The sequence below is a fragment of the Geotrypetes seraphini genome, chromosome 12, assembly GCF_902459505.1.
Source record: "Geotrypetes seraphini chromosome 12, aGeoSer1.1, whole genome shotgun sequence".
Classification (NCBI taxonomy): Eukaryota; Metazoa; Chordata; class Amphibia; order Gymnophiona; family Dermophiidae; genus Geotrypetes; species Geotrypetes seraphini.
In genome coordinates this window covers 43,055,715-43,083,291 of record NC_047095.1, presented here as the reverse complement: position 1 = coordinate 43,083,291, position 27,577 = coordinate 43,055,715, and the positions used below count along the sequence as shown (strand labels likewise).

The 27,577-nt window shown below is 38.5% G+C and overlaps 1 protein-coding gene across 1 annotated transcript in view; it reads right to left on the bottom strand.

Annotated features, from left to right (window-relative positions):
* The window catches only part of LRRC40 (leucine rich repeat containing 40), an 89,832-nt gene that overhangs the window by 20,865 nt on the left and 41,390 nt on the right, over positions 1-27,577 (bottom strand). Inside the window, exon 10 of the mRNA XM_033916907.1 lies at positions 8,003-8,108. Within this exon, the coding sequence (XP_033772798.1) occupies positions 8,003-8,108 (106 nt within the window). The remainder of the gene's footprint in view (positions 1-8,002; positions 8,109-27,577) is intronic.

Below are 27,577 nucleotides of genomic sequence, written 5' to 3'. Positions count from 1 at the left end.
ATTATTTTCTGATTAGAGATCCTCTGTGTTCATCCCACTCTTGTTTGAACTATGTCACCATTTTCTTCTCCACCACCTCCCTCGGGAGCACATTCCACGGATCAACCACCCTCTCCTTAAAGAAGAATTTTCTAACATTACTCTTGAATCTACCACCCTTCAACCTCAAATTATGCCCTTTGGTTTTATTATTTTCCTTTCTCTGGAATAGATTTTGTTGTACGTTAATACCTTGCAAGTATTTGAACATCTGAATTATATCTCCCCTATCCCTCCTTTCCTCTAGGGCAGGGGTGTCCAATGTCGGTCCTCGAGGGCCGCAATCCAGTCGGGTTTTCAGGATTTCCCCAATGAATATGCATTGAAAGCAGTGCATGCACATAGATCTCATGCATATTCATTGGGGAAATCCTGAAAACCCGACTGGATTGCGGCCCTCGAGGACCGACATTGGACACCCCTGCTCTAGGGTATACATATCCAGGGCTTCCAGTCTCTCCTCCTACGTTTTCTGGTGCAAACCTCCTACCATTTTTGTCACCTTCCTCTGGACCGCTTCAAGTCTTTTTATGTCCTTCACCAGATTCGGTCTTAAAAATTGAACACAATACTCCAAGTGGGGCCTCACCATCGACCTGTACAGGGGCATCAACACCTTCTTTCTTCTACTGGTCACGTCTCTCTTTATACACCCTAACATCCTTCTGGCAACAGCCACCACCTTGTCACACTGTTTCTTCACCTTTAGACCTTCAGACACTATCACCCAAGGTTCCTCTCCCCATCCATGCTTATCAGGCCTCTCACCTCCCAGAACATACAGCTCCTTCCAATTTCTAAACCCCAAATGCATTACTCTGCACTTCTTTGCGTTGAATTTTAGTTGCCAGATATTGGACCATTCCTCTAACTTTTGCAGATCCTTTTTCATGTTTTCCACTTCCTCCTCGGTGTCTACTCTGTTACAAATCTTAGTATCATCCGCAAAAAGGCAAACCTTTCCTTCTAACCCTTCAGCAATGTCACTCACAAACATACTGAACAGGATCGGCCACAGCACCGATCCCTGAGGGACCCCACTACTTATCTTTCTCTCCTCCAAGTGAATTCCATTAACCACCACCCTCTGGAGTCTGCCCATCAACCAGTTTCTAATCCAGTTCATCACTTTGGGTCTAACTTCAGCCCATTAAGTTTGTTCAAAAGCCTTCTATGAGGAACCAAGTCTAGCATAAGCCCAAGTCTCCAGTCACCCAATCAAAAAATTAAATCAGATTTGTTTGGCACGACTTACCTTTAGTAAAACCATGTTGCCTAGGATCCTGTAATCCATTTGATTCAAGGAATTTCACTATCCTTTCTTTCAGCAACACTTCCATTATTTTTCCAATAATTGAAATGATGCTTACTGATCTGTAGTTTCCCCGCTTCATCTCTGCAACCACTTTTGTGAATTGACACCACATCTTCTCTTCTCCAATCCCCAGGAACCACTCCCGTCTCCAAAGATTTGTTGAACAAATCTTTAATAGGACCCGCCGGAACCTCTCTGAGCTCCCTCAATATCCTAGGATGGAACCCGTCCGGTCACATCGCTTTTCCATTTCCCTAATGTCCTCTCATCCTAACAGCTCTTTCTTCAGGTACTCTCCCATTTTATTAAAGTCCATACATTTGAAATCTAAGACTTTGAGTTTTGTGTGGATGCCCTCCACTTTAGCCATTTGATGATCGGTATTTCCCAGGTGGGCACCCACTCGAACATCAGAGATACTCTCCCATTCGTGAGGACCACATCTAGTATCGCTTTTTCCCTCATGGGTTCCATTACCATTTGTGTGAGCAGAGCCTCTTGAAAGGCATCCACAATCTCCCTACTTCTTTCCGATTCCGCAGACAGAATGTTCCAGTCCGCATCCAGCAGATTGAAGTCACCCAACAGCAGCACCTCCTCTTTCTTTCCGAACTTTTGGATATCCACAATCAGATCTTTATCAATTTGCTGCAATTGAGTCGTAGGTCTACAAACTACACCCACATAGATAGAAATTTCATCTTCCCTTTTCAATGCGATCCATATCACTTCTTCCTCTCCCTAGGTCCCCTGCATTTAAGTCGCTTGGATATCGATCTTTACCAAAGCCAAATAAAGATTCCACATTGGTTTCAAACTATAGGCCAATATCTTTAATAAATGTAGATGGAAAAATATTAGCAAAAATACTTGCATTAAGATTGGCTAATGTTCTTCCCCATATTATAGGTATGCCTCAAACAGGATTCGTTGCTCAAAGACATTCATCTCATAATACCAGATTAGCATTCCATATGTTATACTTAACAAAGAAAATGAATGAGCCTACTTTTGCTGTTTCTTTAGATGCAGAAAAGGCCTTTGATAGAATAGGTTTGGTATAAGTCCTGGATTCATACAAATGATACAAACATTATATAGCTCCCCCTCTGCTAGATTATATATAAATAATACATTTTCAGAAAAATTTAATCTACAGAGAGGAGTTAGACAAGGATGTCCCTTGTCTCCTTTACTGTTTGATATAGTTTTAGAACCCTTAATATTAGCAATCCAACAAGTAAAGGAAATACAAGGTATAACTCATTCAGATAGAGAATACAAAATATCAGCTTATGCTGATGATTTATTATTATATTTGAGGAATCCAGAATCCACCATTCCACAATTGCTTGAACTAATTGATAAATTCGGAAAGTTTTCAGGATATAAGATAAATTGGAATAAATCAGAAATACTTCCATTAAACGTACACTGTACAAAAGGTTTATTTAATACATTCTCTTTTGTTTGGAAGGAGGATACTATTAAATATCTTGGAATTTGGATTTCAAAAGATTTAGAAGACACAATGAAAATTAATGAAAAATGTTTATTACAAAAAGTGACAGAGATGTGTGAACAATGGAATCCTTTACATTTATCTTGGTGGGGAAGAGTACAAACAGTTAAAATGATGATCTTACCTGTAGTTTGTTACCAAATGGGAATGATACCAGTTTTCTTTCAAGATTCTTTTTATACAAAGTTAAATAAGGTATTGACAAAATTTATTTGGCTTGGGAAAAATCCCAGAATTGCTTTAGTGACATTACAAAGACCAATTGCGGAGGGAGGGGGTAAATTTTCCCAACTTCTATAGGTATCATCAAGCCTATATTTTACGTCAAGGTATGTATTGGATCCTCCCAGAGCCCACTGATAATATTCCAGATTGGTTCTGGCTTGAATGGAGACTCATGTTTCCTTTACGTCTCAGTCATGTAGTTAGTATCAAAATGCCAAGGCTATACAAAGAACATAAAATATTCATGGATACATGGAAAACTTTAAGATATATAAGTAATCTAACTCCTATTCCAATTAGTAAATCAACAACTCAAACGATTTGGTTAAACCCCAAGATCAAAATAGGCGGTTTCAAAATAATCTGGAAAAACTGGATGACAGCAGGTATTCGTATTTTAGATGATATAATAAAAAATGGAAAGTTGCTGGAGTTTTCACAATTGCAACATAAATTTGATCTTAAAAAAACACAATATTTTAAATGGTTGCAATTGAAGCAATCCATTCAGGTAGGGTTCCCTGAATGGAAAAATCTTACTAATTATCACAGTTTGGAATACCTGTGTTTCCAGATTAATTCAACAGGTCATGAAGCTGCACAGTGGTATAAATTAATATCCGATTATATAAATAAAAAACCAAAAAATGGTCTTAGAGACATTTGGAGCATTGAGATAAAGCACCAAATTAGTGCATCTCAATGGCCACGACTTTGGTCTTGGAGGCTAAAATGTACGGTATCAGCATCTATGAGACAAACTTGGTTTTTTCTTTTACATAGAGCTTTCTGGACCCCTGTTCGATTACAAAAAATAGATAGCTCTAGGTCAAATAGATGCTGGCACTGTCATGTTGAAATTGGGACATTAGATCATCTTTTATTCTATTGTCCATTCATCTTAACATTCTGGAAATCAATCTGGCCCCAAATAAATAGGATGTTAGAAAATCCGGTAGCCTTGACATATGATACCATATTATTTGGAACAACTATGAGAGCAAAAAGTCAAATATCATCAAGTAATAACAAACTTCTTTTTATTTTAACTGGAATAGCAATACAACAAATCACATTCAATTGGAAAAAACATGACAGATTAAATTATACATTCTGGTGGAATTCTGTATGTCATATATACAAAATGGAACTCACTATAGCAACACAAAAAGGACATGTAGATAAATTTCAAAAAATATGGAGACCATTAACTGAATATTGTAAAGAATGATTAATTTTCCCATGTATAGAATTTGATTAGAAGAAAAAGAGATCATATCTCTAAATATTATATAATATATTAATACTAGATTTATAATATGAAATATGGATAAAATAACATTTAAAAATTTTATTCATGTATTACTGAATAGAAGGGAGGGGGGAGGGGATGGGATATTATTATATTAACTAAGAATTATATAAATTTAGTTTTCTGAAATATTAGTATGAATTTATATTGTTGATGTAACATATGAAAATTAATAAAGATTTCTCATTCAATATTGATAGGGAGGGAGAGAGGGAGGGGAGATTATTATATTCAATAATAATTATATTAATTTAGATTTCTTACATAATATTATAACTTTATAAAATATTGATTTTCTAAAGAAATTTTAAATTTGATATTAATCTGTAAGTTAATCAAGTGTGATTATTCAAGTTTATCATGAATTTATTTGAAACACTTGTTGTAACATAAGAAAATGAATAAAGATTTATAAAGACCAAGATCTTTACATAGAGAGCTACTCCTCCACCTCTTTGACCATTTCTATCCTTCCTAAAAAGATTATATCCCAGTATGTTTGCATCCCATCCATGGGAGTCACTGAACATAGTAACATAGTAGATGATGGCAGATAAAGACCCGAACGGTCCATCCATTCTGCCCAACCTGATTCAATTTAAATTTTTTCTTCTTAGCTATTTCTGGGCAAGAATCCAAAACTCTACCTGGTACTGTGCTTGGGTTCCAACTGCCGAAATCTCCGTCAAAACCTACTCAAGCCCATCTACATCCTCCTAGCCACTGAAGCACTCTCCAGCCCATCCTCCCCCAAACAGCCATATACAGACACAGACCGTGCAAGTCTGCCCAGTATTGGCCTTAGTTCAATATTTAATATTATTTTCCAATTCTAGATCCTCTGTGTTCGTCCTACGCTTCTTTGAACTCAGTCACCTCTCTCGGGAGCGCATTCTAGGCATCCACCACCCTCTCCGTAAAGTAGAATTTCCTAACATTGTTCTTGAATCTACCACCCCTCAACCTCAAATTATGTCCTCTGGTTTTACCATTTTCCTTTCTCTGGAAAAAATTTTGTTCTACATTAATACCCTTCAAGTATTTGAACGTCTGTCCCTCCCCTGTCGCTCCTTTCCTCTAGGGTATACATATTCAGGGCTTCCAGTCTCTCCTCATACTTCTTCTGGCGCAAGCCTCCTATCATTTTCGTTGCCCTCCTCTGGACCGCTTCAAGTCTTCTTACGTCCTTCGCCAGATACGGTCTTCAAAACTGAACATAATACTCCAAGAGGGCTTCACCAGTGACCTGTACAGAGGCATCAACACCTTCTTCCATGTCTCTGTGATAGCAACAATATCCAGGTCTGCTTCTAACATCAGGACTTGCAGATCGTGAACTTTGTTGCTCAGACTGCGAGCGTTTGTGGTCATCGCTTTCCAGCTATCTTTCAGCGGTAAACTCATTTTTTGTATAGGTTTATGTTTAGTTTCATTTCCAATTACATTGCTAAGAAGAGATTTGCTTGTTTAAACTTTCCATAAAAATTTGCAAAGGATTTCAGAATCTCTTAATTCCTTAAGATCTCTATGTAGGGGGGCAGCTATTTTATCTAAATTCTCTAAGTTTACTCAGTCTCTATTAATAGGAAATAAAAGAGCTTCTAAAGAGTTATGTGTGAAGTGGATAGCGATGAGGTAATCTCCTTTGATAACTTCTGGTCAGAAGAATTTAATTTAATTCCAGAAGAAATAAACTGGAACTCCTTCTGGTCGTTATCAGCTCGACCCATTATGTCAACCTCAATTTGTAAATCTACATTTTTTACTTTGCTTAGGGCCTACTGGACCCTTACTAAAATTGCCAAGATTACACATTCAGTTTCTTCAGGGTTATGTTGGTCTTGCCATACGCAACCTGGTACTCTTACATCTCCTTTATGAATGTTCTAATGTACAATTATACTGGTCAAACAACAAAAAGAAAACCAACAAAGTCTGCAGTAAGAAAAATACAAGGAAAAACAAGGAAGAACTGCAGACAAACGTACAAAAATGCAGGCTAAATTTATTATATCAAAAATTAGAGTGTGGTTAGCATTACCACCTTAAATCAAATCAAAGGACCCAACACGGTCTGTGTTTTGGTTAACACGCCTTCATCAGGGGTCCTAGGTTGATAAGGTATCAAATAAAACCGCAAACCAAAAAAAAACAAACAACAAAACTTAGCCTGTGCAAGTGAGAAACAATAACCAAAGGATGATCTCTGTGTAAACTTCTGTGCAGTTTCTCACTTGCACAAGCTAAGTTTTGGGGTTTTTTTTGGTTTGAGGTTTGATTTGATACCTTATCAACCTAGGACCCCTGATGAAGGCATGTTAACCAAAACACAGACCGTATTGGATCCTTTGGTTTGTTTTAAGGTGGTAATGCTAACCACACTCTAATTTTTTATATAATAAATTTAGCCTGCATCTTTGTATGTTTGTCTGCAGTTCTTCCTTGTTTTACAATTATACTGGTTGAGCATATGCACCAGAATACTCTGTAGCTCAAATGGATAACAATTTACCTATCTCATATAAATCCATCATATTGCGCTCCTCAAACCCAGATATCTCGATTCCATCAACATTCATCAAAATATTTGATACTATGGGGTCCTTTTACTAAGGCGTGCTAGCCGATTTAGCGTGCGCTAAATGCTAATGTGCCCATTATATTCTATGGACGTGTTAGCATTTATTGCGTGCTAATATTTAGCGCATGCTAAATCAGCTAGCGCGCCTTAATAAAAGGACTCCTATGATTGCTCTAGCTATTCATCACATTACCTGTAATTGGAAGGATAACTCTAAACTTAATTTTCACAAATGGTGGAATCATCTGTGTATATTTAGAAAATATGAATAAATAATAGCATTCAAACAAAACAATATTGCAAATTTTACTTGATGAATTCTGTAAGAATTTAATTGGAACTCACATGACTCCTTTTTATCTCTGAACTAGAAGTTTGCAGCTTATGTGTATTTTATTTTATGAATTATGACGCTTTCTTTATAATGATTATTAGTATTATTTCATGTAAATTTCATGTATTATTTTTCAAAAATAAAAAACATTTGAAAAAAAAAGTGCAGTCGCAAAGCGCAAGGTGTACATTATGATGAAATAGATGCTGTGCATTTTCTTTTGCAAGCCCAATAGTGTATAATCAAATTCCCACTCATCTCAGATTGCTGACTGGCATTAGTACTTTTAGGAAGCATTTGAAATCATTTTTATATTTGAAAAGCTATGAAGGAGAATAATGCAACAGACAAGAACTGCATCATATGTTTTATGTGATTGGATATTTATTTATGATCACTGTAACATCTGTCTAGATGTTGACAACTATTGTAAATGTTTATTATTTACTCCGCCTTACTAAAGGTGGAATATAAAGAAACAATTATGAAAGTCCATATGTTGTTTTGTTTTTTTAACAGAGAGGCATTTTTAAGACAAGCCAATTTATTCAAGCACATGGCTTTAAAAACTTATTTATTGGAACATACTATTGGATAGAAGGCTACAATTGGTTGTTAAGTAGCACAAATGAAAGGAGAAAAGCTAAATCTATATGAGCTTAAAAACCACCTACCTATATTGTAATGCCTTTAGTGTCATTATATTGTGCATATTGACCCTGGACTCACTTGGCAGAGTCATGGCAGTAGTGGAATGCTCAACATCGTCTGCTGTATCCTCTAGAATATGAAAGAAAACCAAAAATCCATATATTAATTCTCATTCTGCCTTTAATAAAAATCCATGTACATGAATTAAAACTTAAGTGAAGTAGATTTTTGATGGGTAGTGAGCAGAAGATATAAATATGAGAGGGTGCTGATAACTCTTTGGCTGTTCCTATTTCACCTATTTTTATATTTTCATCACATCAAAGTTTATTGTTTCATATGTTTCTGACTTAAATGTCATAATTATAGCCTGATTATTTAATTATTTTTTTTTTTTTTAGATCTGAAGAGAAAATGGCTCAAAACAATAGAGATTTACTGCAAAATTGTGCTGAGTAGTGATGAAATATCTTTTCCTGAAAGGGAACTTGGTCAAATAAATTTACAATGATATGTCAGTTACATTAGGGGATAAGTACTGCTCTTACTCTACAGTCAACTGGGTTGCTGCTTTTAGAAAAGGGCACTGGAACACACAAGACAAATGTTCTGGGAGACCAACTCAAGTGACAATTCCAGAAAACATGGATGCCATTCATTCCATGATCTTGAACAATCAAAGAATATTCACTAAAAAGATAGCAGAGACCCTAGAGATATTCCAGGAATGAGTATGCTATATTATTCATTAGTTCTTTAGACAGGAGAAAGCTCTCAGACAAATGGGATCAAAAATGTCTCAATGCTGATCCTGTGAGATTTATGAACCATCTCTTAACTATGGATAAAACTTGGAGAGTCACATGAAACATATTCACAGGAGCATGTGACTGACTACACTTCTCTGGAGAGTCTATGCTTAGGCAAATTTCATAGCAAACAAGTTAATCCAAAATTGATTAAGACAATTTATTATAGTGAGTAAGTCAACCAAAAGTCAATGGAGGTATTTCTCAAACAGAAAACTCACCAGTTCTGTTAGTTCTAGTTCAATCGGCTGCTTGCAACACTTTGTAGGGCTCTCACTAACCAGTCTTAACCTCCAGTTTCTCTCCAGGACAACCTCAATTTGTAATCTCTAATTCACTCAAACAAATTTCAAGTCCAAACAAGCAACAACAACAAAAAAATAAAATTTGATATGCTGCAGCTCTCTTAATAATTAGATGCCAAGGTTCCTATTGCAACAAATAATTAACAGCTAGTAGCCTGTCAGTCTTTAGTAATATTAGTCTGTGTTTCACTTACTCCTTTCCCCAGTGTCTATCTGAGTGATTTGGAACTTAAAAGTCCCTTATAAAAGTTCTAGTTTCACTAAACTCAAAGTTCTTTTGTCTTCTAAATATTATGGCTCTCATAAAAGACCCTCCTCCCTCCACACCTTTTGAATTCCTTTCTTTTCTAACTGCACAGCACCAAGCTAACTGGGTTATGCTCTGTTGTAGACTCCCAAGGTATTTGCTCGAGATTAACTTTGCTATTCCACTTTACCCAATCCAGTCCTACTTTGTCCTTCAGTTTGATTAACCTCTATTACAGCAGGCTAGTCCCTACAACAGGGGTGTCAAAGTCCCTCCTCGAGGGCCGCAATCCAGTCGGGTTTTCAGGATTTCCCCAATGAATAAGCATGAGATCTATTTGCATGCACTGCTTTCATTGTATGCTAATAGATCTCATGCATATTCATTGGGGAAATCCTGAAAACCCGACTGGATTGCGGCCCTCGAGGAGGGACTTTTGACATCCCTGCCCTAAGGGAAGTTAGGCTTTTCAGTGTCAGTCTCAGGGATGTTTGGGGGAGGGGAATCGCTCCTCTTTCCTACAAAGAGAAGTTTTTAAAAGGTACAGGACTGGTTTTCTTACGCTGTTTTGGGATTTGTCTGTTCCCTACCCCATTGGCTGGATACCAAGAAGAACAACACGGGAATGAACATCAAGCAATTACTGACCTACAGAGTATCCAAGGGGTAGAGTGTGACATATATATATATATATATATATATATATATACATACATACATACATACATACATACATACATACTACTATCATCCATTCAGTCATGTCCAACCCTTGGATACTCTCTAGGCCAGTCCTCACCATGCTTCCCTGTTTTCCATGACTTCTTTCAACTGCTTGATGTTTATTCCCATGCCATTCTTGATGGTATCCAGCCAACAGGCTTTGGTCTCCCCTGCTTCCTTTTACCACTGACCATTCCGAGCAGCACCTCCTTTTCTAATGAATTCACCCTCATCACATATCCAAAATAAGTCAGTTTCTGTCTGGCAATCTTGCCTTCCAGGAACAACTCTGGGTTTATATGATCAAGAACATCTTTATTTGTGATCCTAGCCATCCATGGGATTTGTAGAAGTCTTCTCCAGCACCACAGCTCGAAAGCGCTAATTTTTCTTCTATCTGCTTTCGTGAGTGTTCATATCGCACAGCCATATGTCGCAATTGGGAACCCAATGGCAGTGATCAGTCTTTGTTTGATGGCGATTGAGATGTCCTTGCACTTACATATTTGGTCCATGCTCACCATGACTGTATGCTCCAATGCTAATCGACGCTTGATCTCTGCTGTCAAACCGCCACTGTGATCAATGAGGGAGCCAAGAAAAATGAAGCTATCAACCACTTCTATTTCTTCATTGTTGATCTTTATGTGGACTTGAAGAAGGTATCAAGGAACCAATCCCTCTTCAGATTTTTCCATCTCTTCTCACACAGTCACGGATCTCTTCTGCATCCCAATCTTCAGTCGTTGTACCTGACAGCTTGGTATCTCTCGGCCTGACATCAGCTGACCTTCATCTTTCCCAGCCTGTCAGACTCATTTTGGAAGCATCAAGAAAACCATCTACGCAGCAGTGTTATCAACACAAATAGAAGCAGTTTTCTACATGGTGTACTCTTCATCCACCTCTGTATCTTCAGTATTGGATTACCTTCTACATTTTGGTCTTCTTGTTCAGGTAAAGTCCCATCTTCTCACTTTCTTCTTTCAGCTTCAGGATGAACTTCTTGAGTCTCACTCCCTGCCAGTAGGGCAGTATCATCTGCATATCTCAGATTGCTGATAGTGGTTCTGCTTATTTTCACTCCAGCACTCAAATCATCTTTGTCCAGCTTTCTCTTGATTACTTCTGCATACAGGTTGAAAAGAAAAGGAGAAAGGATGCATTCTTGTCTTGTACTCTTTTTTGATCTTGAACCATTCTGTATCTCCATACCCGATTTGCACTGTAACTTCTTGATCGTAGTAGAGCAATCTGATTAATCTTATCAGGTGTGCTGGCACTCCTACTTCACTCAGTGCTTTCCAAAGCTTATAATGCTCAACACAGTCAAAACCCTTGGTTTGATCACTGAAGCACAGGTAGAGCTTCTGCTGGTATTCCCTCACCTTTTCTATGATCCACCTCAAGTTTGTGATGTGATCACTAGTCCCTCTGCCCTTACATAATCCAGCTTAGACATCAGGAAGGTCTTGATCAAGGATGTTGCCCAAACATCTTTGGATGATCTTTAGAAGTACCTTGCTGGCATGGGGATCAGGGCGATTGTTCTATAGTTGGTACAGTCCCTAGCATTGCCTTTCTTCAGCAGCGGGATAAAAACTGATCTTTTCCAGTCCTTTGGCCATGTGCAGGTTCTCCAAATCTTCTGGCATAGTGCTGTCAGCGTGACTCTTGGGACTGGTTTGTGCAACTCTGCAGGGATTCCATCAGTGCCAGGTGCTTTGTTGGCAGCTGCCTCAGCACCCAATCCACTTCGCTTTCCAATAGTTCTGGTCTGGTACTGCTTCCTTTGGACTACCAAGCTCTTCAGGGTAGTCAATGCTGGTGCTGATGTATAATTCTTTTGAGTTTTCTTTCTATCTCAGTTTGATGTCCTGTGGTTGCTAATTTCATTCCCATCACAATCTTTGATGGCTGACTGCGTGCTGAGAAAGGCTTTGTCACTTGTTTCACCATGACAAATAAATCCCTGGTGTAGCCCTTCTTATAGGAATCTTCGAGGTTTATACATCAAGCATTCAGGAAGTTGTTCTTGTCTTCTCTGGCTGCTCTTTGGAAATCAGCATCGAGTTGCCTCGCTTCATTCAACCTGCCCTTAGCCTACTCTCTCTCCTCATATTAGCAATTTGGAGTGTGGTTGCAGTTAATCAGTTCCTAGCACATACAGAGACAAAAGAACAATCTAAAGAATGGAAACACAGTGGTTCCCAAGTTCAAGACATAGAAATCATCAAGCAAGGTGTTTGCATCCTTTTTCAGGTAATTTGTCCCAGAAGAGAGATGCCATCATCATGGCAAAGTACTACACTGCACGTCTCAAACTGAAGCAGCAACTGGTCTCCAAACATCAAGACAAACTTTCAAAAGAAACCTTGTTTCTTCAAAACAATGCCTCTTCACAAAGCAGCCACTACCCAGCAGAAACTGGATGTTCTTCACCGAAGTTCTGAAACACCCAGCCTACTCACCTGATTTGGCCCCCTGTTTCCTAACCTCAAGAAACAACTCAAGGGAAGAAAGTTTTCAGGCACAGAGGATACTATATTAGCTGCAGATGAGTGGTTTGCAGCACAATCAAAATAAATTTTCTTGGATGGGCTAAAGAAGTTAGAACAATGAAGTCATGTATGTGTGTGGAGCTCAATGGCAGAACATATAGAGTACAAAGCAAATAACTTATTAGCACCCCCTCGTATTTTTTGTAGTAAAATTCAATCATCATTTTGACTATCATTCATCAACACATTTCTTTAAAAAGAAATACCTACAGGACAAAGCAGACCTCACAATAATGACTATATGAACTGAGAAGCCATATTCATTCTTTTTAAAACATTTCTTATAAGATGTTTAGGGTTTTTGTTTTAAGGACGATAAAACAGGTGACCCAAAGATAAGAAAGAACTGCTTGGCTTGGAAAAGATAAGCAGCCTAGTTGTTAGAGCAACAGACAGTGAACCAGAGAGATCAGCATTCAAATCCCACCAATGCTCCTTTTAATTTTAAGTCACTTAGGGCAATGAAATGGGGTAAACTGGTGATGATTGGACAATGAAATGGGGTAAACTGGTGATGATTGAAAAGCTTAATTGGCCCATAAAAGGAAATAATATTGGCAGCCAAGTTTCTTGAAATCTTATTATTTTATTTTTATTTTGAGGGGCGTGGCTTGGACGCGAACGATGACGGTTGGGTGAAGAAAGAGCTCCGTACAAACAAGCTTAATTTCAGAAAAACTACAAAAAAAAAAACGTTCTTAATGGTATAATAAATTGGAGTTTGCCTCTTTGATTAGGTTGGAGAGATATTTGAAGGGGAAAATCGGGAGAAAAAGGTGCCGTTTTCGTTTGTTTTCTGGGAAGCAAGGTGTGGAGGGCTGAATCCGTCTCAGCGGCAGAGGCAGCAAAATCGGGTCCCCCAGGCAGAGGCAGCAAGATTGGGACCCCGCTGACAGAGGCAGCAAGATCGGGTCCTCCAGGCAGAGGCGGCAAGATCGGGTCCCCGCTGACAGAGGCGGCAAGATCGGGTCCCCGCTGGCAGAAGCGGCAAGATTGAGTTTTAAGTGTTGCCAGGGAGGGCTGGTTCGGGACGCCGTGAGGCCAGGGAGGCTTTCCTTCCCCTCCTCTTTAGCACGGTCAAAGCTCTCTGGCGTAGAGCAGGAGGAAAGATTTCCCGAAGGTGGGATTTGCAGGCGGTTGCTCGGTGCACCACGACCGCGGCCATCTTGGATCGGGAAAAAAAAAATTTACAAAGTCTGGGTCTGCCTGTGAGCTGCCTAGTGACAAGGATAAAGGTTTTTTTTTTTGAAATGCCTGATGCCTGTCAAATTAGGGAAATGGGCTGCTTTGAAATAGCTGTCCTCTGCTGGAAATGAGGAGAGGTCTGCAGTGAAATCTACTTGGCAACGGTTTTTTTTTAAATCATTTCCTTGCTGCTAACTTCAAAAATAAACTGTGAAGGATCAATATAAATGTCAATCTCTGCTGCTGTAATTCAAGAGATTCAGATATAAGAGATTGTAGGTTTTTGGGCTCTGAGAAAGGACAAATAAAAGGATTGGTAATTTCTTTGACCTGAAGAAAAGTGACATTGAGGCAGTTGAGAGACACTGAAATACATATACATGCACATTGAAAGATTAAAGTAAATATATTGGATGGAATATTGCTCTCCTCGGTAAAAGCTGCGATTGGGCTTGTAAGAGGAGAGCTAGAAAAGAAGGCTGCAAATTTTTTCAGGCTGGATGCCAACAACGAGTTCGCAATAGAGCCTAAGACAAATAACTTACAGTTGCTTTAAGAATACTGAAAAAAAAAAAGGGGCGTGGCTTGGACGAATGGTTGGATAAACGAATAGCTCCTTATATGCAAATATATTAAAAAGAATTACTACCAAATATTTTAAAGAAACTAAAATATATATTGAAATATGACTTCAACTAAACAAAATAAAGCTGAATTGGGAGCTGGAACATCAGGAAGCAATAAGAGGTCGAAACCTGAGCCAGGTACACCCTCTAAAATCCCATTACCAACAGAAAAAAATCTGGAAGTTATGGAAGAACTAAGACAAATAAAAGAAATTGTCTTAGATAGTAACAAAAAACTACAAAAAGCAATGGAAGATGCTGCAATCCTAACTAAAAGAGTGGACATTACAGAGAATAGAATTTCAACATTAGAAGATATTACAGAACAATTAAATACAGACATGAATCACAGCAAAATCATATGGAAAGAAATAACAGAGATAAAAAAAAATCTTGAAGACAGCCGGAATCGTGAAAGACGGAATAATTTAAGAATAATCGGATTACCTGAAGGAGTGGAAAAGAATGATCCGATTGCATTTCTTGAAAAATTTCTACCTAAAATACTACCACTGAAATTTAAAACGGAATTGGAAATTGAAAGAGCTCATAGGATTCCAACACAAAGAAATAACACTCAAACAGGTCCAAGAACTTTAATTTTCAAACTTTTAAGACACCAACAAGCAATTGAAATATGCCAAATAGCCAAGGAAATCAAAAATCTTAAATGCCAAGATTCAAAAATATACATTGTCCCGGACTTTGCAAAAGAAACAGCAACAAGAAGAAAACAATTCTTAGACATGAGACCACAACTAAGATCTCTAGGAGCTAGATTTGGGCTCCTGTACCCGGCAATTATGAAGGTTACCGTTGCTAACAAAACGCAAAACTTTACAGATCCAAAAAAACTACAGGAATTTATAAATCAAATGGAGCAACCTATGACAATCTAAAGAACAATTAATGGGTTCATACTAAAGACTATTGACGATTAAAGATAGATCAAAACGGAAAGCAATGGAAAAAGAACACACAAGGATCGAATTAAAGACTTAAACAACTTGCAACATTCTCCATGGAAAACAAGAAAACTGAAAAATACAAAAATTCTAGAATTCTACTCAGAATAAATAGAATAAACTTAATGGCAGGAACGTAAATGATTTGAAACACATCTCCGAACTCAAATGATGACGAAGAAAGTTTCTTCAACAAACTTAAAAATGTACTGATTGAATGTGAAATTTTGAAAGCGGAGTAATAGTGAGAAAGAGAATCATCCTTCAATCACAAAGAAGATTATAAAAAAAAAAAAAAAGATGAAGTGATTGGTTTGTTGTATTTCCGGTTATATATATCTCAAATTTTATGTTCTTTTATTTATTAAGTTGAATTTAGTATCCACAATAGTTCAACCTGGAAATCCTCTATGGGAGATAAAAGGAGAGTTTTTAGCACAGGACTTCACTCTCGTCTGCACAGGCCTCAGATACTTTAAAATCATAGATGTCTAGAGAGTATGCTATTGAGACAGAACTTACAAGAACACTGATGGGAGTGTTAGCTTCTCTTAATTGACAACTCTCTCGTGAATCATAAGAAAATAATGAATATAAGAGATGAGGGGATTCCTGTGCTGAAGACTCTTGTTACAGTTCTGAGGAAAGAGGCTAAATTGGAAAGCTTTTTAAAGTAAAAATAATATACCACCTGAAAAGAAATGAATAGTAATTGAAATGTTCTTAGATATAATTGATTTAATATAATCATTCTTATGGATTTAAAGACATACAAATACAGAAAATAATCTTTCAATACATAAGAATGAAAAACTTTTTACTTATTTTTATAATTAATAATAAAATAAAAGAAAATATACAAAAATAGGAAAAAAAAATGGTAGTACTTTAGATAATTATTAATAGCTTGTGGGAGTTATCTAAATCTAACCTCAACCTGCGTATCCAAGTTTTCGTAATTAATAAGGGGGGGAAGGGAGGGATAAGAGGGATGGGAGGGAATAAAAGGGAAATATATAAGGAAATCATGGGAATAAAGGAAAAAAGAGAAATGAAATATTTAAAACATTGGGAAAATATACATAATTTAATACCTGAAAATTTAAAAATAAATGGATATTAAAATTATATCTTTAAATGTTAACGGTCTAAATCATATGATAAAAAGGAAAAAAGCACTATCATTTTTAAAAAGGCAAGATGCAGATATATGCCTTATACAAGAGACCCACCTCTCACATATAGAATCTAAAAAGCTAGAAGGAGGCTGGGTCAAACAGTGTTTTTTCTCACCAGCTATAGGGAAAAAGGCAGGTGTTGCTATTTTAATTAATAAAAAATGCTCTGCTTCATTTAAACTAAAAGCTTCAGATATTCATGGAAGATGGATAATGGTGGAAATGAATATGGGAAATACTACCATGACGTTAATCAATATATACGCCCCTAATTCGAACCAAAATGAATTCTTTAAAACTCTTCAACAACTGATCATACCACTGGCTACTTCAAATCTTATAGTAGCAGGGGACTTCAATGCTGTAATGGATCCTTTATTAGATAAAAACCCAAGTAGAGTTATGAAATCTATGGGACTAGATAATTTGATTCAATCTTGTGATTTAATAGATATATGGAGAATACTTCATTTTGATGGTCGGGAATTTTCTTTCTGTTCTCATGTTCACAATTCTTTTTCAAGAATAGACTATATCTTTACTTCAAATCATCTTGCACATCAAGTGACACAAGCAGCCATTGATCCAATTATTCTATCTGACCATGGTGGAGTGTGGATCAAAATTAAAACTACAGATCAAAATAATAACAGACCAATTTGGAAAATAGATAATACAATGTTGGTTGACCAAAATTTTTGTGAAAATCTTCTAACAAAAATGAAAGAATTTTTTCAAATAAATGATAATGATGATATTAACAGAGAAACTTTATGGGATGCTTTTAAGGCAACAATTAGAGGACAAATAATCTCTTATTCGGCTTTTCTAAAAAAACAAATTAAAAAACAATTTTTAATCTTAGAAAAAGAGATTAAAAATTTAGAATCAAAACTTATAGAAAAATGGGAATATTCTATTCAACAAGAATTATTAAAATTAAAAGGTAAATATAATGAGATCTCATCTAAGATGATTAGGAAAGATTTATTTTCTCAACAAACATTGTACTATGGTAATTCAAACAAATCAGGAAGAATATTGGCAAACTATCTTAAAGCGAAAAAAAGAAAAACAAAATTAATAGCAATAAAAGATGAAAATGGAAATACATATACACAAATTGAACCTATTTTAAAACAATTCTTAAAATTCTATAAATCTCTTTATTCTTCCGAAAATTATCTAAATAAAGAAAAAGATGGTTTTGAATTTTTAAAAATGTTAGAGGGTCCAAAAATTCCTGAACATATAAAACGAAGTTTGGAAAAACCAATATCACTAAAAGAATTAGGAACAGCTTTGAAGTCCCTTAGAGTTGGATCCGCTCCAGGTGGTGATGGATATACAGTGGAATTTTATAAAACATTTCAAAACTTTTTATTACCCTATTTATTAAATCTTTATCAATATCAACTCAATAAAGGTTGTATTAAAGGCACTATAGCAGAATCTTTGACTATTGTTTTGCCAAAGTCCAATAAAGATCCCACTTTGGTATCAAACTATAGACCAATATCTTTAATAAATGTAGATGGAAAATTATTAGCAAAAATACTTGCGCTAAGATTAGCTAAAGCTCTCCCCCATATAATAGGTATGCATCAAACAGGATTCGTTGCTCAAAGACATTCATCTCACAATACCAGATTAACATTCCATATGTTATATTTAACAAAGAAAATGAATGAACCTACTTTTGCAATTTCATTAGATGCAGAAAAGGCCTTTGATAGAGTAGAATGGCCTTTTATGTATCAAGCAATGGAATGGTTTGGTATAGGTCCTGGATTTATACAAATGATACAAACAATGTATAGCTCCCCTTCTGCTAGACTATATATTAATAATACGTTTTCAGAAAAATTTAATCTACAGAGAGGAGTTAGACAAGGATGTCCTTTATCCCCTTTGCTGTTTGATATTGTTTTAGAACCCTTAATATTAGCCATCCAACAAGCTAAGGAGATACAGGGTATACCTCATTCAGATAAAGAATATAAGATATCTGCTTATGCAGATGATTTATTACTATATCTGAAAAATCCAGAATCCACCATTCCACATCTACTTGAATTGATTGAGAAATTTGGAAATTTTTCAGGATATAAAATTAATTGGAATAAATCAGAGATTCTTCCACTAAACATACATTGTACAAAAGGTTTATTTGATACATTCCCTTTTGTTTGGAAGGAAGAATATATTAAATACCTTGGAATTTTGATAACAAAAACAGTAGATGAAACAATGAAAATTAATGAAAAATGTTTATTACAAAAAGTAATAGAAATGTGTGAGCAATGGAATCCTTTGCACTTATCTTGGTGGGGAAGAGTACAAACTGTAAAAATGATGATTCTACCGGTAGTATGTTACCAAATGGGGATGATACCAGTTTTCTTTCAAGATTCGTTTTATACAAAAATAAATAGGACTTTGACAAAATTTATATGGCTTAATAAAAAACCAAGAATTGCTCTAGCGTCATTACAAAGACCAATTAAGGAAGGAGGGGTAAATTTTCCCAACTTTTATAGGTATCATCAAGCCTATATCTTACGTCATGGTATGTATTGGATCCTCCCAGAACCCACAGATAATATTCCAGACTGGTTTTGGCTAGAATGGAGGCTTATGTTTCCATTACGTCTTAATCATGTAATTAGTATCAAAATGCCAAGGTTATACAAAGATCATAAAATATTTATGGATACCTATAAAACTCTAAAATACATAAGTAATCTTACTCAAATTCCAATTAGTAAATCAACCAACCAAACTATATGGCTAAACCCCAAGATCAAAATTGGCGGTTTTAAAGTCATCTGGAAACATTGGATGATAGCAGGTATTCGCACTCTGGATGATGTAATTAAAAATGATAAATTGCTGGAGTTTTCACAATTGCAACAAAAATTTGGTCTCAATAAAACACAATATTTTAAATGGTTGCAATTGAAGCAATCTATTCAGAAAGGGTTCCCTGAATGGAAAGATCTCGCTAAATATCACAGTTTGGAATTCTTATGTTTCCAGATGGACTCAATAGGTCACAAAGCCGCACAGTGGTATAAATTAATATCCGGATATATAAATAAAAAACCAAAAAATGGTCTTAGAGACATTTGGAGCATTGAGATAAAACACCAAATTAGTGCATCTCAATGGCCACGACTTTGGTCTTGGAGGCTAAAATGTACGGTGTCAGCATCTATGAGACAAACTTGGTTTTTTCTTCTTCATAGAGCTTTTTGGACCCCTACTCGTTTACAAAAAATAGATAGTTCAAGATCTAATAGATGCTGGCACTGTCATATTGAAATTGGGACATTAGATCATCTTTTATTCTTTTGTCCATTTATCTTATCATTCTGGAAATCAATTTGGCCCCAAATTAACAGATTGTTAGAAAATCCGGTAGCCTTGACATATGATACTATATTATTTGGAACAACCATGAGAGCAAAAAGCCAAATTTCATCTAGTAATAACAAACTTTTATTTATTTTAACTGGAATTGCAATACAACAAATTACATCCAATTGGAAACAACACGATAGATTGAATTACATGTTCTGGTGGAATTCGGTATGCCACATATACAAAATGGAACTCACTATTGCAACACACAAAGGATACATGAATAAATTTAAAAAAATATGGGGACCATTAACCGATTTTTGTAAAGAAGGATAATTTTTCCCATAAATAAAACTTAGAAGACCGTTAACATGATTTCTCTAATGAACTTTTCCCATGATAAGATAATTGTAAAGAGGGAAATGGGGTGGGTTTTTCAATTTTGATTATTACATACTAATTTTATATTTAAAGAATGTATAATAAAATTGATTTATGTATTATTGGTTGGGAAGGAGGGTGGGACAGGGGATTATTATATTAATGTTAAACTTGATATTAATATATGAGTTAGTCAAGTGTGTATTTAAGTTTCTTTTAAGTTAATTTGTAACACTTGTTGTAACACAAAAAAAAATGAATAAAGATACAGTGGTGCCTCACACAACGAACTTAATTGGTTCCAGGAGCAAGTTTGTTATGCGAAACGTTCGTTATGTGAAACGCGTTTTCCCATAAGAATACATGTAAAAAAAAATAATTCGTTCTGCAGCATAAAATATGCTAAGATGACATAAAAAAAGATAAATTTTTGGTTATTATTTTTATTTAGATACATCTAAAAACATAATTGTTTTTTAAAACAACACACATTTTTTAAATTTAAAGACAGACTAAGTAGAGTCTAATTTTACAGTGAGAGAGGGCAGAGTCTCAGCGGCAAAAACTGGGACTTAACTGTTCATTTTTTTTTTTTTTTCTACCGTGTTTCCCCGATGATAAGGCAGGGCCATCAAATAAGACAGCCCCCCCTTTTTAGAAAAAAATGTAAAATAAGGCACCCCCCCGCAAATAAGCCACCCACCGATACCTGCGCTTACCCGAATCGGGTGGTACGGTGGGTGACTCCGTGTGGTCCCTGGCACCCCCGACACGATCGGGGCAAGAGGGAGCCCAAGCCCTCTTGCCCCCCGACTCCCCGACACGATCGGGGCAAGAGGGAGCCCAAGCCCTCTTGCCCCCCCCGACTCCCCGACACGATCGGGGCAAGAGGGAGCCCAAGCCCTCTTGCCCCCCCCCCCGACTCCCCGACACGATCGGGGCAAGAGGGAGCCCAAGCCCTCTTGCCCCCCGACTCCCCGACACGATCGGGGCAAGAGGGAGCCCAAGCCCTCTTGCCCCCCCGACTCCCCGACACGATCGGGGCAAGAGGGAGCCCAAGCCCTCTTGCCCCCCCGACTCCCCGACACGATCGGGGCAAGAGGGAGCCCAAGCCCTCTTGCCCCGCCGATTCCCCAACTCCCCGACAATATCGGGCCAGGAGGGAGCCCAAGTCCTCCTGGCCACGGCGACCCCCTTAACCCCACCCTGCACTACATTACGGGCAGGAGGGATCCCAGGCCCTCCTGCCCTCGACGCAAACCCCCCCTCCCCCCAACGACCGCCCCCCCCAAGAACCTCCGACCGCCCCCCCAGCCGACCCGCGACCCCCCTGGCCGACCCCCACGACACCCCCAACCCCCTTCCCCGTACCTTTCTGTAGTTGGCCGGACAGACGGGAGCCAAACCCGCCTGTCCGGCAGGCAGCCAACGACGGAATGAGGCCGGATTGGCCCATCCGTCCCAAAGCTCCGCCTACTGGTGGGGCCTAAGGCGCCTGGGCCAATCAGAATAGGCCCGGGAGCCTTAGGTCCCTCCTGGGGGCAGGGCCTGAGGCACATGGTCGGGTTGGGCCCATGTGCCTCAGGCCCCGCCCCCAGGAGGGACCTAAGGCTCCCGGGCCTATTCTGATTGGCCCAGGCGCCTTAGGCCCCACCAGTAGGCGGAGCTTTGGGACGGATGGGCCAATCCGGCCTCATTCCGTCGTTGGCTGCCTGCCGGACAGGCGGGTTTGTCTCCTGTCTGTCCGGCCAACTACAGAAAGGTACGGGGAAGGGGGTTGGGGGTGTCGTGGGGGTCGGCCAGGGGGGTCGCGGGTCGGCTGGGGGGCGGTCGGAGGTTCTTGGGGGGGGGCGGTCGTTGGGGGGAGGGGGGGTTTGCGTCGAGGGCAGGAGGGCCTGGGATCCCTCCTGCCCGTAATGTAGTGCAGGGTGGGGTTAGGGGGTCGCCGTGGCCAGGAGGACTTGGGCTCCCTCCTGGCCCGATCGTGTCGGGGAGTCGGGGGGGCAAGAGGGCTTGGGCTCCCTCTTGCCCCGATCGTGTCGGGGAGTCGGGGGGGCAAGAGGGCTTGAGCTCCCTCTTGCCCCGATCGTGTCGGGGAGTCGGGGGGGCAAGAGGGCTTGGGCTCCCTCTTGCCCCGATCGTGTCGGGGAGTCGGGGGGGCAAGAGGGCTTGAGCTCCCTCTTGCCCCGATCGTGTCGGGGAGTCGGGGGGGGCAAGAGGGCTTGGGCTCCCTCTTGCCCCGATCGTGTCGGGGAGTCGGGGGGGCAAGAGGGCTTGGGCTCCCTCTTGCCCCGATCGTGTCGGGGAGTCGGGGGGGGCAAGAGGGAGCCAGGCGGAGAGAGGGCAGTTAAGCGCAGTGCCTGCGCGGAAGGATGCAGCTCGGGCGACTTCGTTGTGTGAAACGAAGTTCGTTGTACGAATCAAGACATAAAGTTCGTTGTGCGCAGCGTTCGCTGTGCGAGGCGTCCGTTATGCGAGGCACCACTGTACTATAAAAAAAAAAAAGAAATCTTATTATTTTTTTGTTTGTTTTATTTTAGTATTTAACTCGTACCTTTCCAGGGGTAATTCAAGGCAAATTTTATTCAGGTAAAATAGGTATTTCTCTGTCCCTGGAGAGATCACAATCTAAGTTTGTGCTGGAGGTAATGAAAATGTTATGGGCTCCTTTTACAAAGCTACAGTAGTGTTTCTCAGCACAGCAAATGTGACAAAAGCCAATAGTTTCCTCACTTTTGCATGCCAAGAATCACTACCATAGCTTTGTAAAAGGAGCCCATAACATTTTCATTACCTCCAGCACAAACTTAGATTGTGATCTCTCCAGGGACAGAGAAATACCTATTTTACCTGAATAAAATTTGCCTTGAATTACCCCTGGAAAGGTACGAGTTAAATACTAAAATAAAACAAACAAAAAAATAATAAGATTTCAAGAAACTTGGCTGCCAATATTATTTCCTTTTATGGGCCAATTAAGCTTTTCAATCATCACCAGTTTACCCCATTACATTGTCCAATCATCACCAGTTTACCCCATTTCATTGTCCATTGTAGGGCCCAACCTCTCTCCATTTCCAGCCAACACTCTGGTTGATTATAAAAATTTAGATGTATAAATGATTAATAGAAAAAAAATCTATTATTTCTCAGTGAAGTTAATTCTGAAAATTCTAAGCAGGGAATTATTGACAAACATTTAATATAAATATGGTAAACTTTAGATGTATATAAAGCATCAAGTTAATCAAATGTTATGACTAGTTCTTCATGTCATTGGCTATAAGGCCCTTGTCAATGAGAATGCTAAGATAATTATATCAGATCATCTATTTCCAGATAGATATTATGTTCCTTTCAAGTTAGAAAAGGAGAATTTTATAAACTATCTACTCATTCCCTTTCCTTTCCACCCTGCTAGAAAATTTAATTTAAATTTGAAACCAATGAAAATGGAGGACCACAACTTTACAATGGCATTATCACTGCACTAAAAGAGTGAAGATGCATTATCTAAGCAATGGAATGGAGCCTAAACAGACAACTATGAATCAGGGATAAAAAAAAAAAAAAATGACTTAAATCTTGTCATCTGGGAATTCTACCAAAAAAGAGTAGCTTAAAGAAAAAAAACCAAAACGATGCAGAGAGGTCATAACCATGCATGCTTGGGTTCTCTCTGTAATTAGAGACTGGGAACCTATAAAACACCTAAAGCACATCCAAGGGGGGGAGCATGCAACTGCAAACTTCTCAGGAGGGTTCTGGCCTGATCTAGCAGGATTCTTCCACAATACTCTTTACAGCAATAAATTCTTTTTGTCATCTGAGAGAACAGATTACAACAAGAGGGCCCAAGGCTCTGTAAGCCCCAATAGAGTTTATCTGCTCCAGAAATAATCTTGCCCACCACCTGAATTTTGTTTTAAAAGTCATGGGGATTTTTCCCCAGGCATATCATCAAAGCTGCAATGCATAAATCGACATTTAAGAAAATCTGATCAGAACACTCCAAGACCCAATAGGAGTCCGATTGGGAGGATGCGCAAAAAATTACAGAAATGTAAGCATAATGGAAAACATTAACTATTGTACTTAGTAGGAAAAAAGATAAATTGAAAATTTATAAGCTACCCACAAGATAGGGAGAAATATACAGTAAATGGTAAAGTTTGTAAGCTACCAAAAGAGAGCTCCACATAAAACAGAGGACTAAAGCTGTCTCTCTCAACAGCAATAAGCCTGAAAACTATTTACTTGCATGGTGCTAGTTCTTAAAAGCTTCAAGTAGTTTAAGCTGAAGAACCTTCTCTGTATATGTTCTGTTGGATAATATCACCAAACTGTGAGAACTTGGGGGTGACATTAGCAAAATGCGAACAAGAAAGGTATTTGGGGGTACTGATTGACAGTACCCTAAAGCCATCGGCACAATGTGTGGTAGCGGTGAAGAAAGCAAACAGGATGCTAGGCATAATTAAGAAGGGGATCACGAATAGATCGGAAGAGGTCATAATGCCACTTTATAGAACAATGGTCAGACCGCACTTAGAATATTGTGTCCAACACTGGTCTCCATACCTCAAGAGAGATATAGCTCTGTTGGAGAAAGTGCAGAGGAGAGCCACGAAACTTGTCAAAGGAATGGAGCATTTGAGCTACAAAGAACGACTGAGGAAACTGGGACTGTTTACCCTCGAGAAGAGAAGACAGAGGGGATTTGATAGAGACTTTTAAAATATTAAAAGGATTTGATAAAATAGACCAAGAAGCAGCATTGCTAACATTTTCAGATGTGACACAGACAAGAGGTCATAGCCTGAAACTGAGTGGCAGCAGGTTCAGGACAAACGTCAGGAAGTTCTGTTTCACACAGCGAGTGATGGGTGCTTGGAATGCACTCCCGGAGGAGGTTGTGGCGGAGACTACTGTACTGGGATTCAAACGCAAGTTGGATGCGCACCTTCTTGCATATCATATTGAGGGATACGGTAAAGTCGGGTCTCCAAAAAGGAGTACCTAAATGGGCCGCCGCGTGTGCGGAGCACCGGACTGGATGGACCTCGGTCTGATCCGGTGAAGGCGTTTCTTATGTTCTTATCAAGCCCAAAATGTTGATTTACCATCAATTAAAGGACTTTTGCTTTCCTTTGGTGTTGAATGAGGTCCTCTGAAGATTTTTCTCAAATTGTGGTAATCATTATTCTCAACTAGAAATTTTGAAAATTATGCTAGATGTCTGAATTTGAGACTTCAACTTTCTCACATCTCCTTTACAACTTCTAGCTGCTTTATTTAAAATATATTTACTAGAAGTTTTAATCTATCCCAAGAGACACTATTCTGGTATTTGTCTTTTTAAAGCATATTTCTGGCTTGATGGAGAACATTGGTCAATCTAAGTTATCAGAGGACAAATCTTATTCAAGTACTGGAAGAGTCTCAGTATGAAGGCAAACAGAGAGCAACTTTGATGGATACTTTGGCTTTGAAATCAGATAAGACTTGGCTACTTAAACTGTACTTCTGAAATATAGAGAAACTTGTAAGTGTCAGAAGATTATGGTTTTCTTGATATTTTTTTATGTTACTCAATTTCTTTTCATATGTCCTGACGTGGAAGCTCTAAGGATCATATTTTTCTTGTAATTTCACTGTAAATGCTTGAAATAAAGGTTGTGCTTGATAAATTTTCTATGATCCCAAACAATTAAGATTTTTCTTTTTTTTAGTGCAACAGGTTCTCTGAGGAGTATGGTTGTTTTGGTATCTAACCTTGGGTTTGAGATGTAATGATGCATGGCTCAGGTATCCTGGTGTTTTCTGCACATAGTGAAAAGGCACTGCTAACTTTTTCAGAATAATGGCCTCGCTACAAAAACCCAATTGCTGTATATAATATAGGTTTATTAGCAATAGACAAAAGTCAGCTTACATGGAACAACAGTACAGCAAATTGAGCTAATGAATAACATACAGAGTGGCCAGCTTCTGTTATGGATCCATCCTGAAGTTTAAGCCATCCGGTATGCTACTTATTTACTTTAGTTCAGTAGCCTAGAGTCACATGTATTACCTAGTTACAGATTACATACTCCCTTTCCATTGGATTGTCACATTTATTATTTTTATTGATTGTATGGTCTCCATACTTATCACTGAGTCATGTTGAAGCATGATGTCACCTACTGTCAAATCTGACTCCTCTATTTCCCCTGACAATGCATTCTTAATACTAAGTTCAATAATTTCTGAGAGTAGGTCCCCTCCTTCCTGAGCTTCATTGTCGCTCTGTCAGCAGTTCAGATAACTTTCGACATCTTGTCCCGCAGTACTGTTGCCTGAGTTTATCTTCTTGTTTGGGTTTGTCTTCTTAGAAAGTCCCAAAATATCCAATGCTGTTACAGTCAGCAAATATTTGCCAGCTACTAGAGCAAAGATGAACCTCTCACATATGCGAGTTACGATTCTTTCATTATTCAGAAACCTGCATTCAATAGCACAATGTCTCTCTTAAAAATATCCTCTGGGGTCTCATAAGGGTCTTCACCTACATTTTCATGGAGGTCTTATTCCTGATTCTCCCTCATTAGGTAGCCTTATTTTCGTTATGTTAGAAAATCAGGTCTCTTTGATGTTGGCTCCCAGCTCTGGTGATTCTTCCTCCACTGTCATCCTGCTATTGGTTGGGGTACCCCAGGACTCTTGCCCTCGGACCACTTCTTTTTTCCATCTACACTTTTCTTGGTGTTCTAATCTCTTCCCATGGCTTTTAGCATCACTTCTATGCTGACGACTCACAGATCTCTCTCTCTGCACTTGAAATCTCTACAGACATTCAGGTCTGAGTTTCAGCCTGCCTGTCCGAGATCACTACTTGGATGCTTCACTGCCATCTAAAACTGTTTGGCCAAGACTAAGCTCCTTATCTTTCCTCCTATACCCACCTCTCCTCTCCCCCCATTCTCTATTTCTGTAGAAAATACTCTCATCCTCCCTGTCCTATCAGTTGCAACCTCAGAGTGATCTTTGATTCATCCCTCTCCTTTTCTTCTCAAATTTAACAGACCAAATCTGCCATTTCTTTTTCTACAACACCACTAAAATCCAATCCTTTCTTTCTGAGGGTACTGCTAAGACCCTCATCCATACCCTCATCACTCTCACCTGGACTCATCTGGAGTATTGCGTTCAATTCTGGTCTCCTTATCTCAAGAAAGATATAGTGGCACTAGAAAAGGTTCAAAGAACAGCA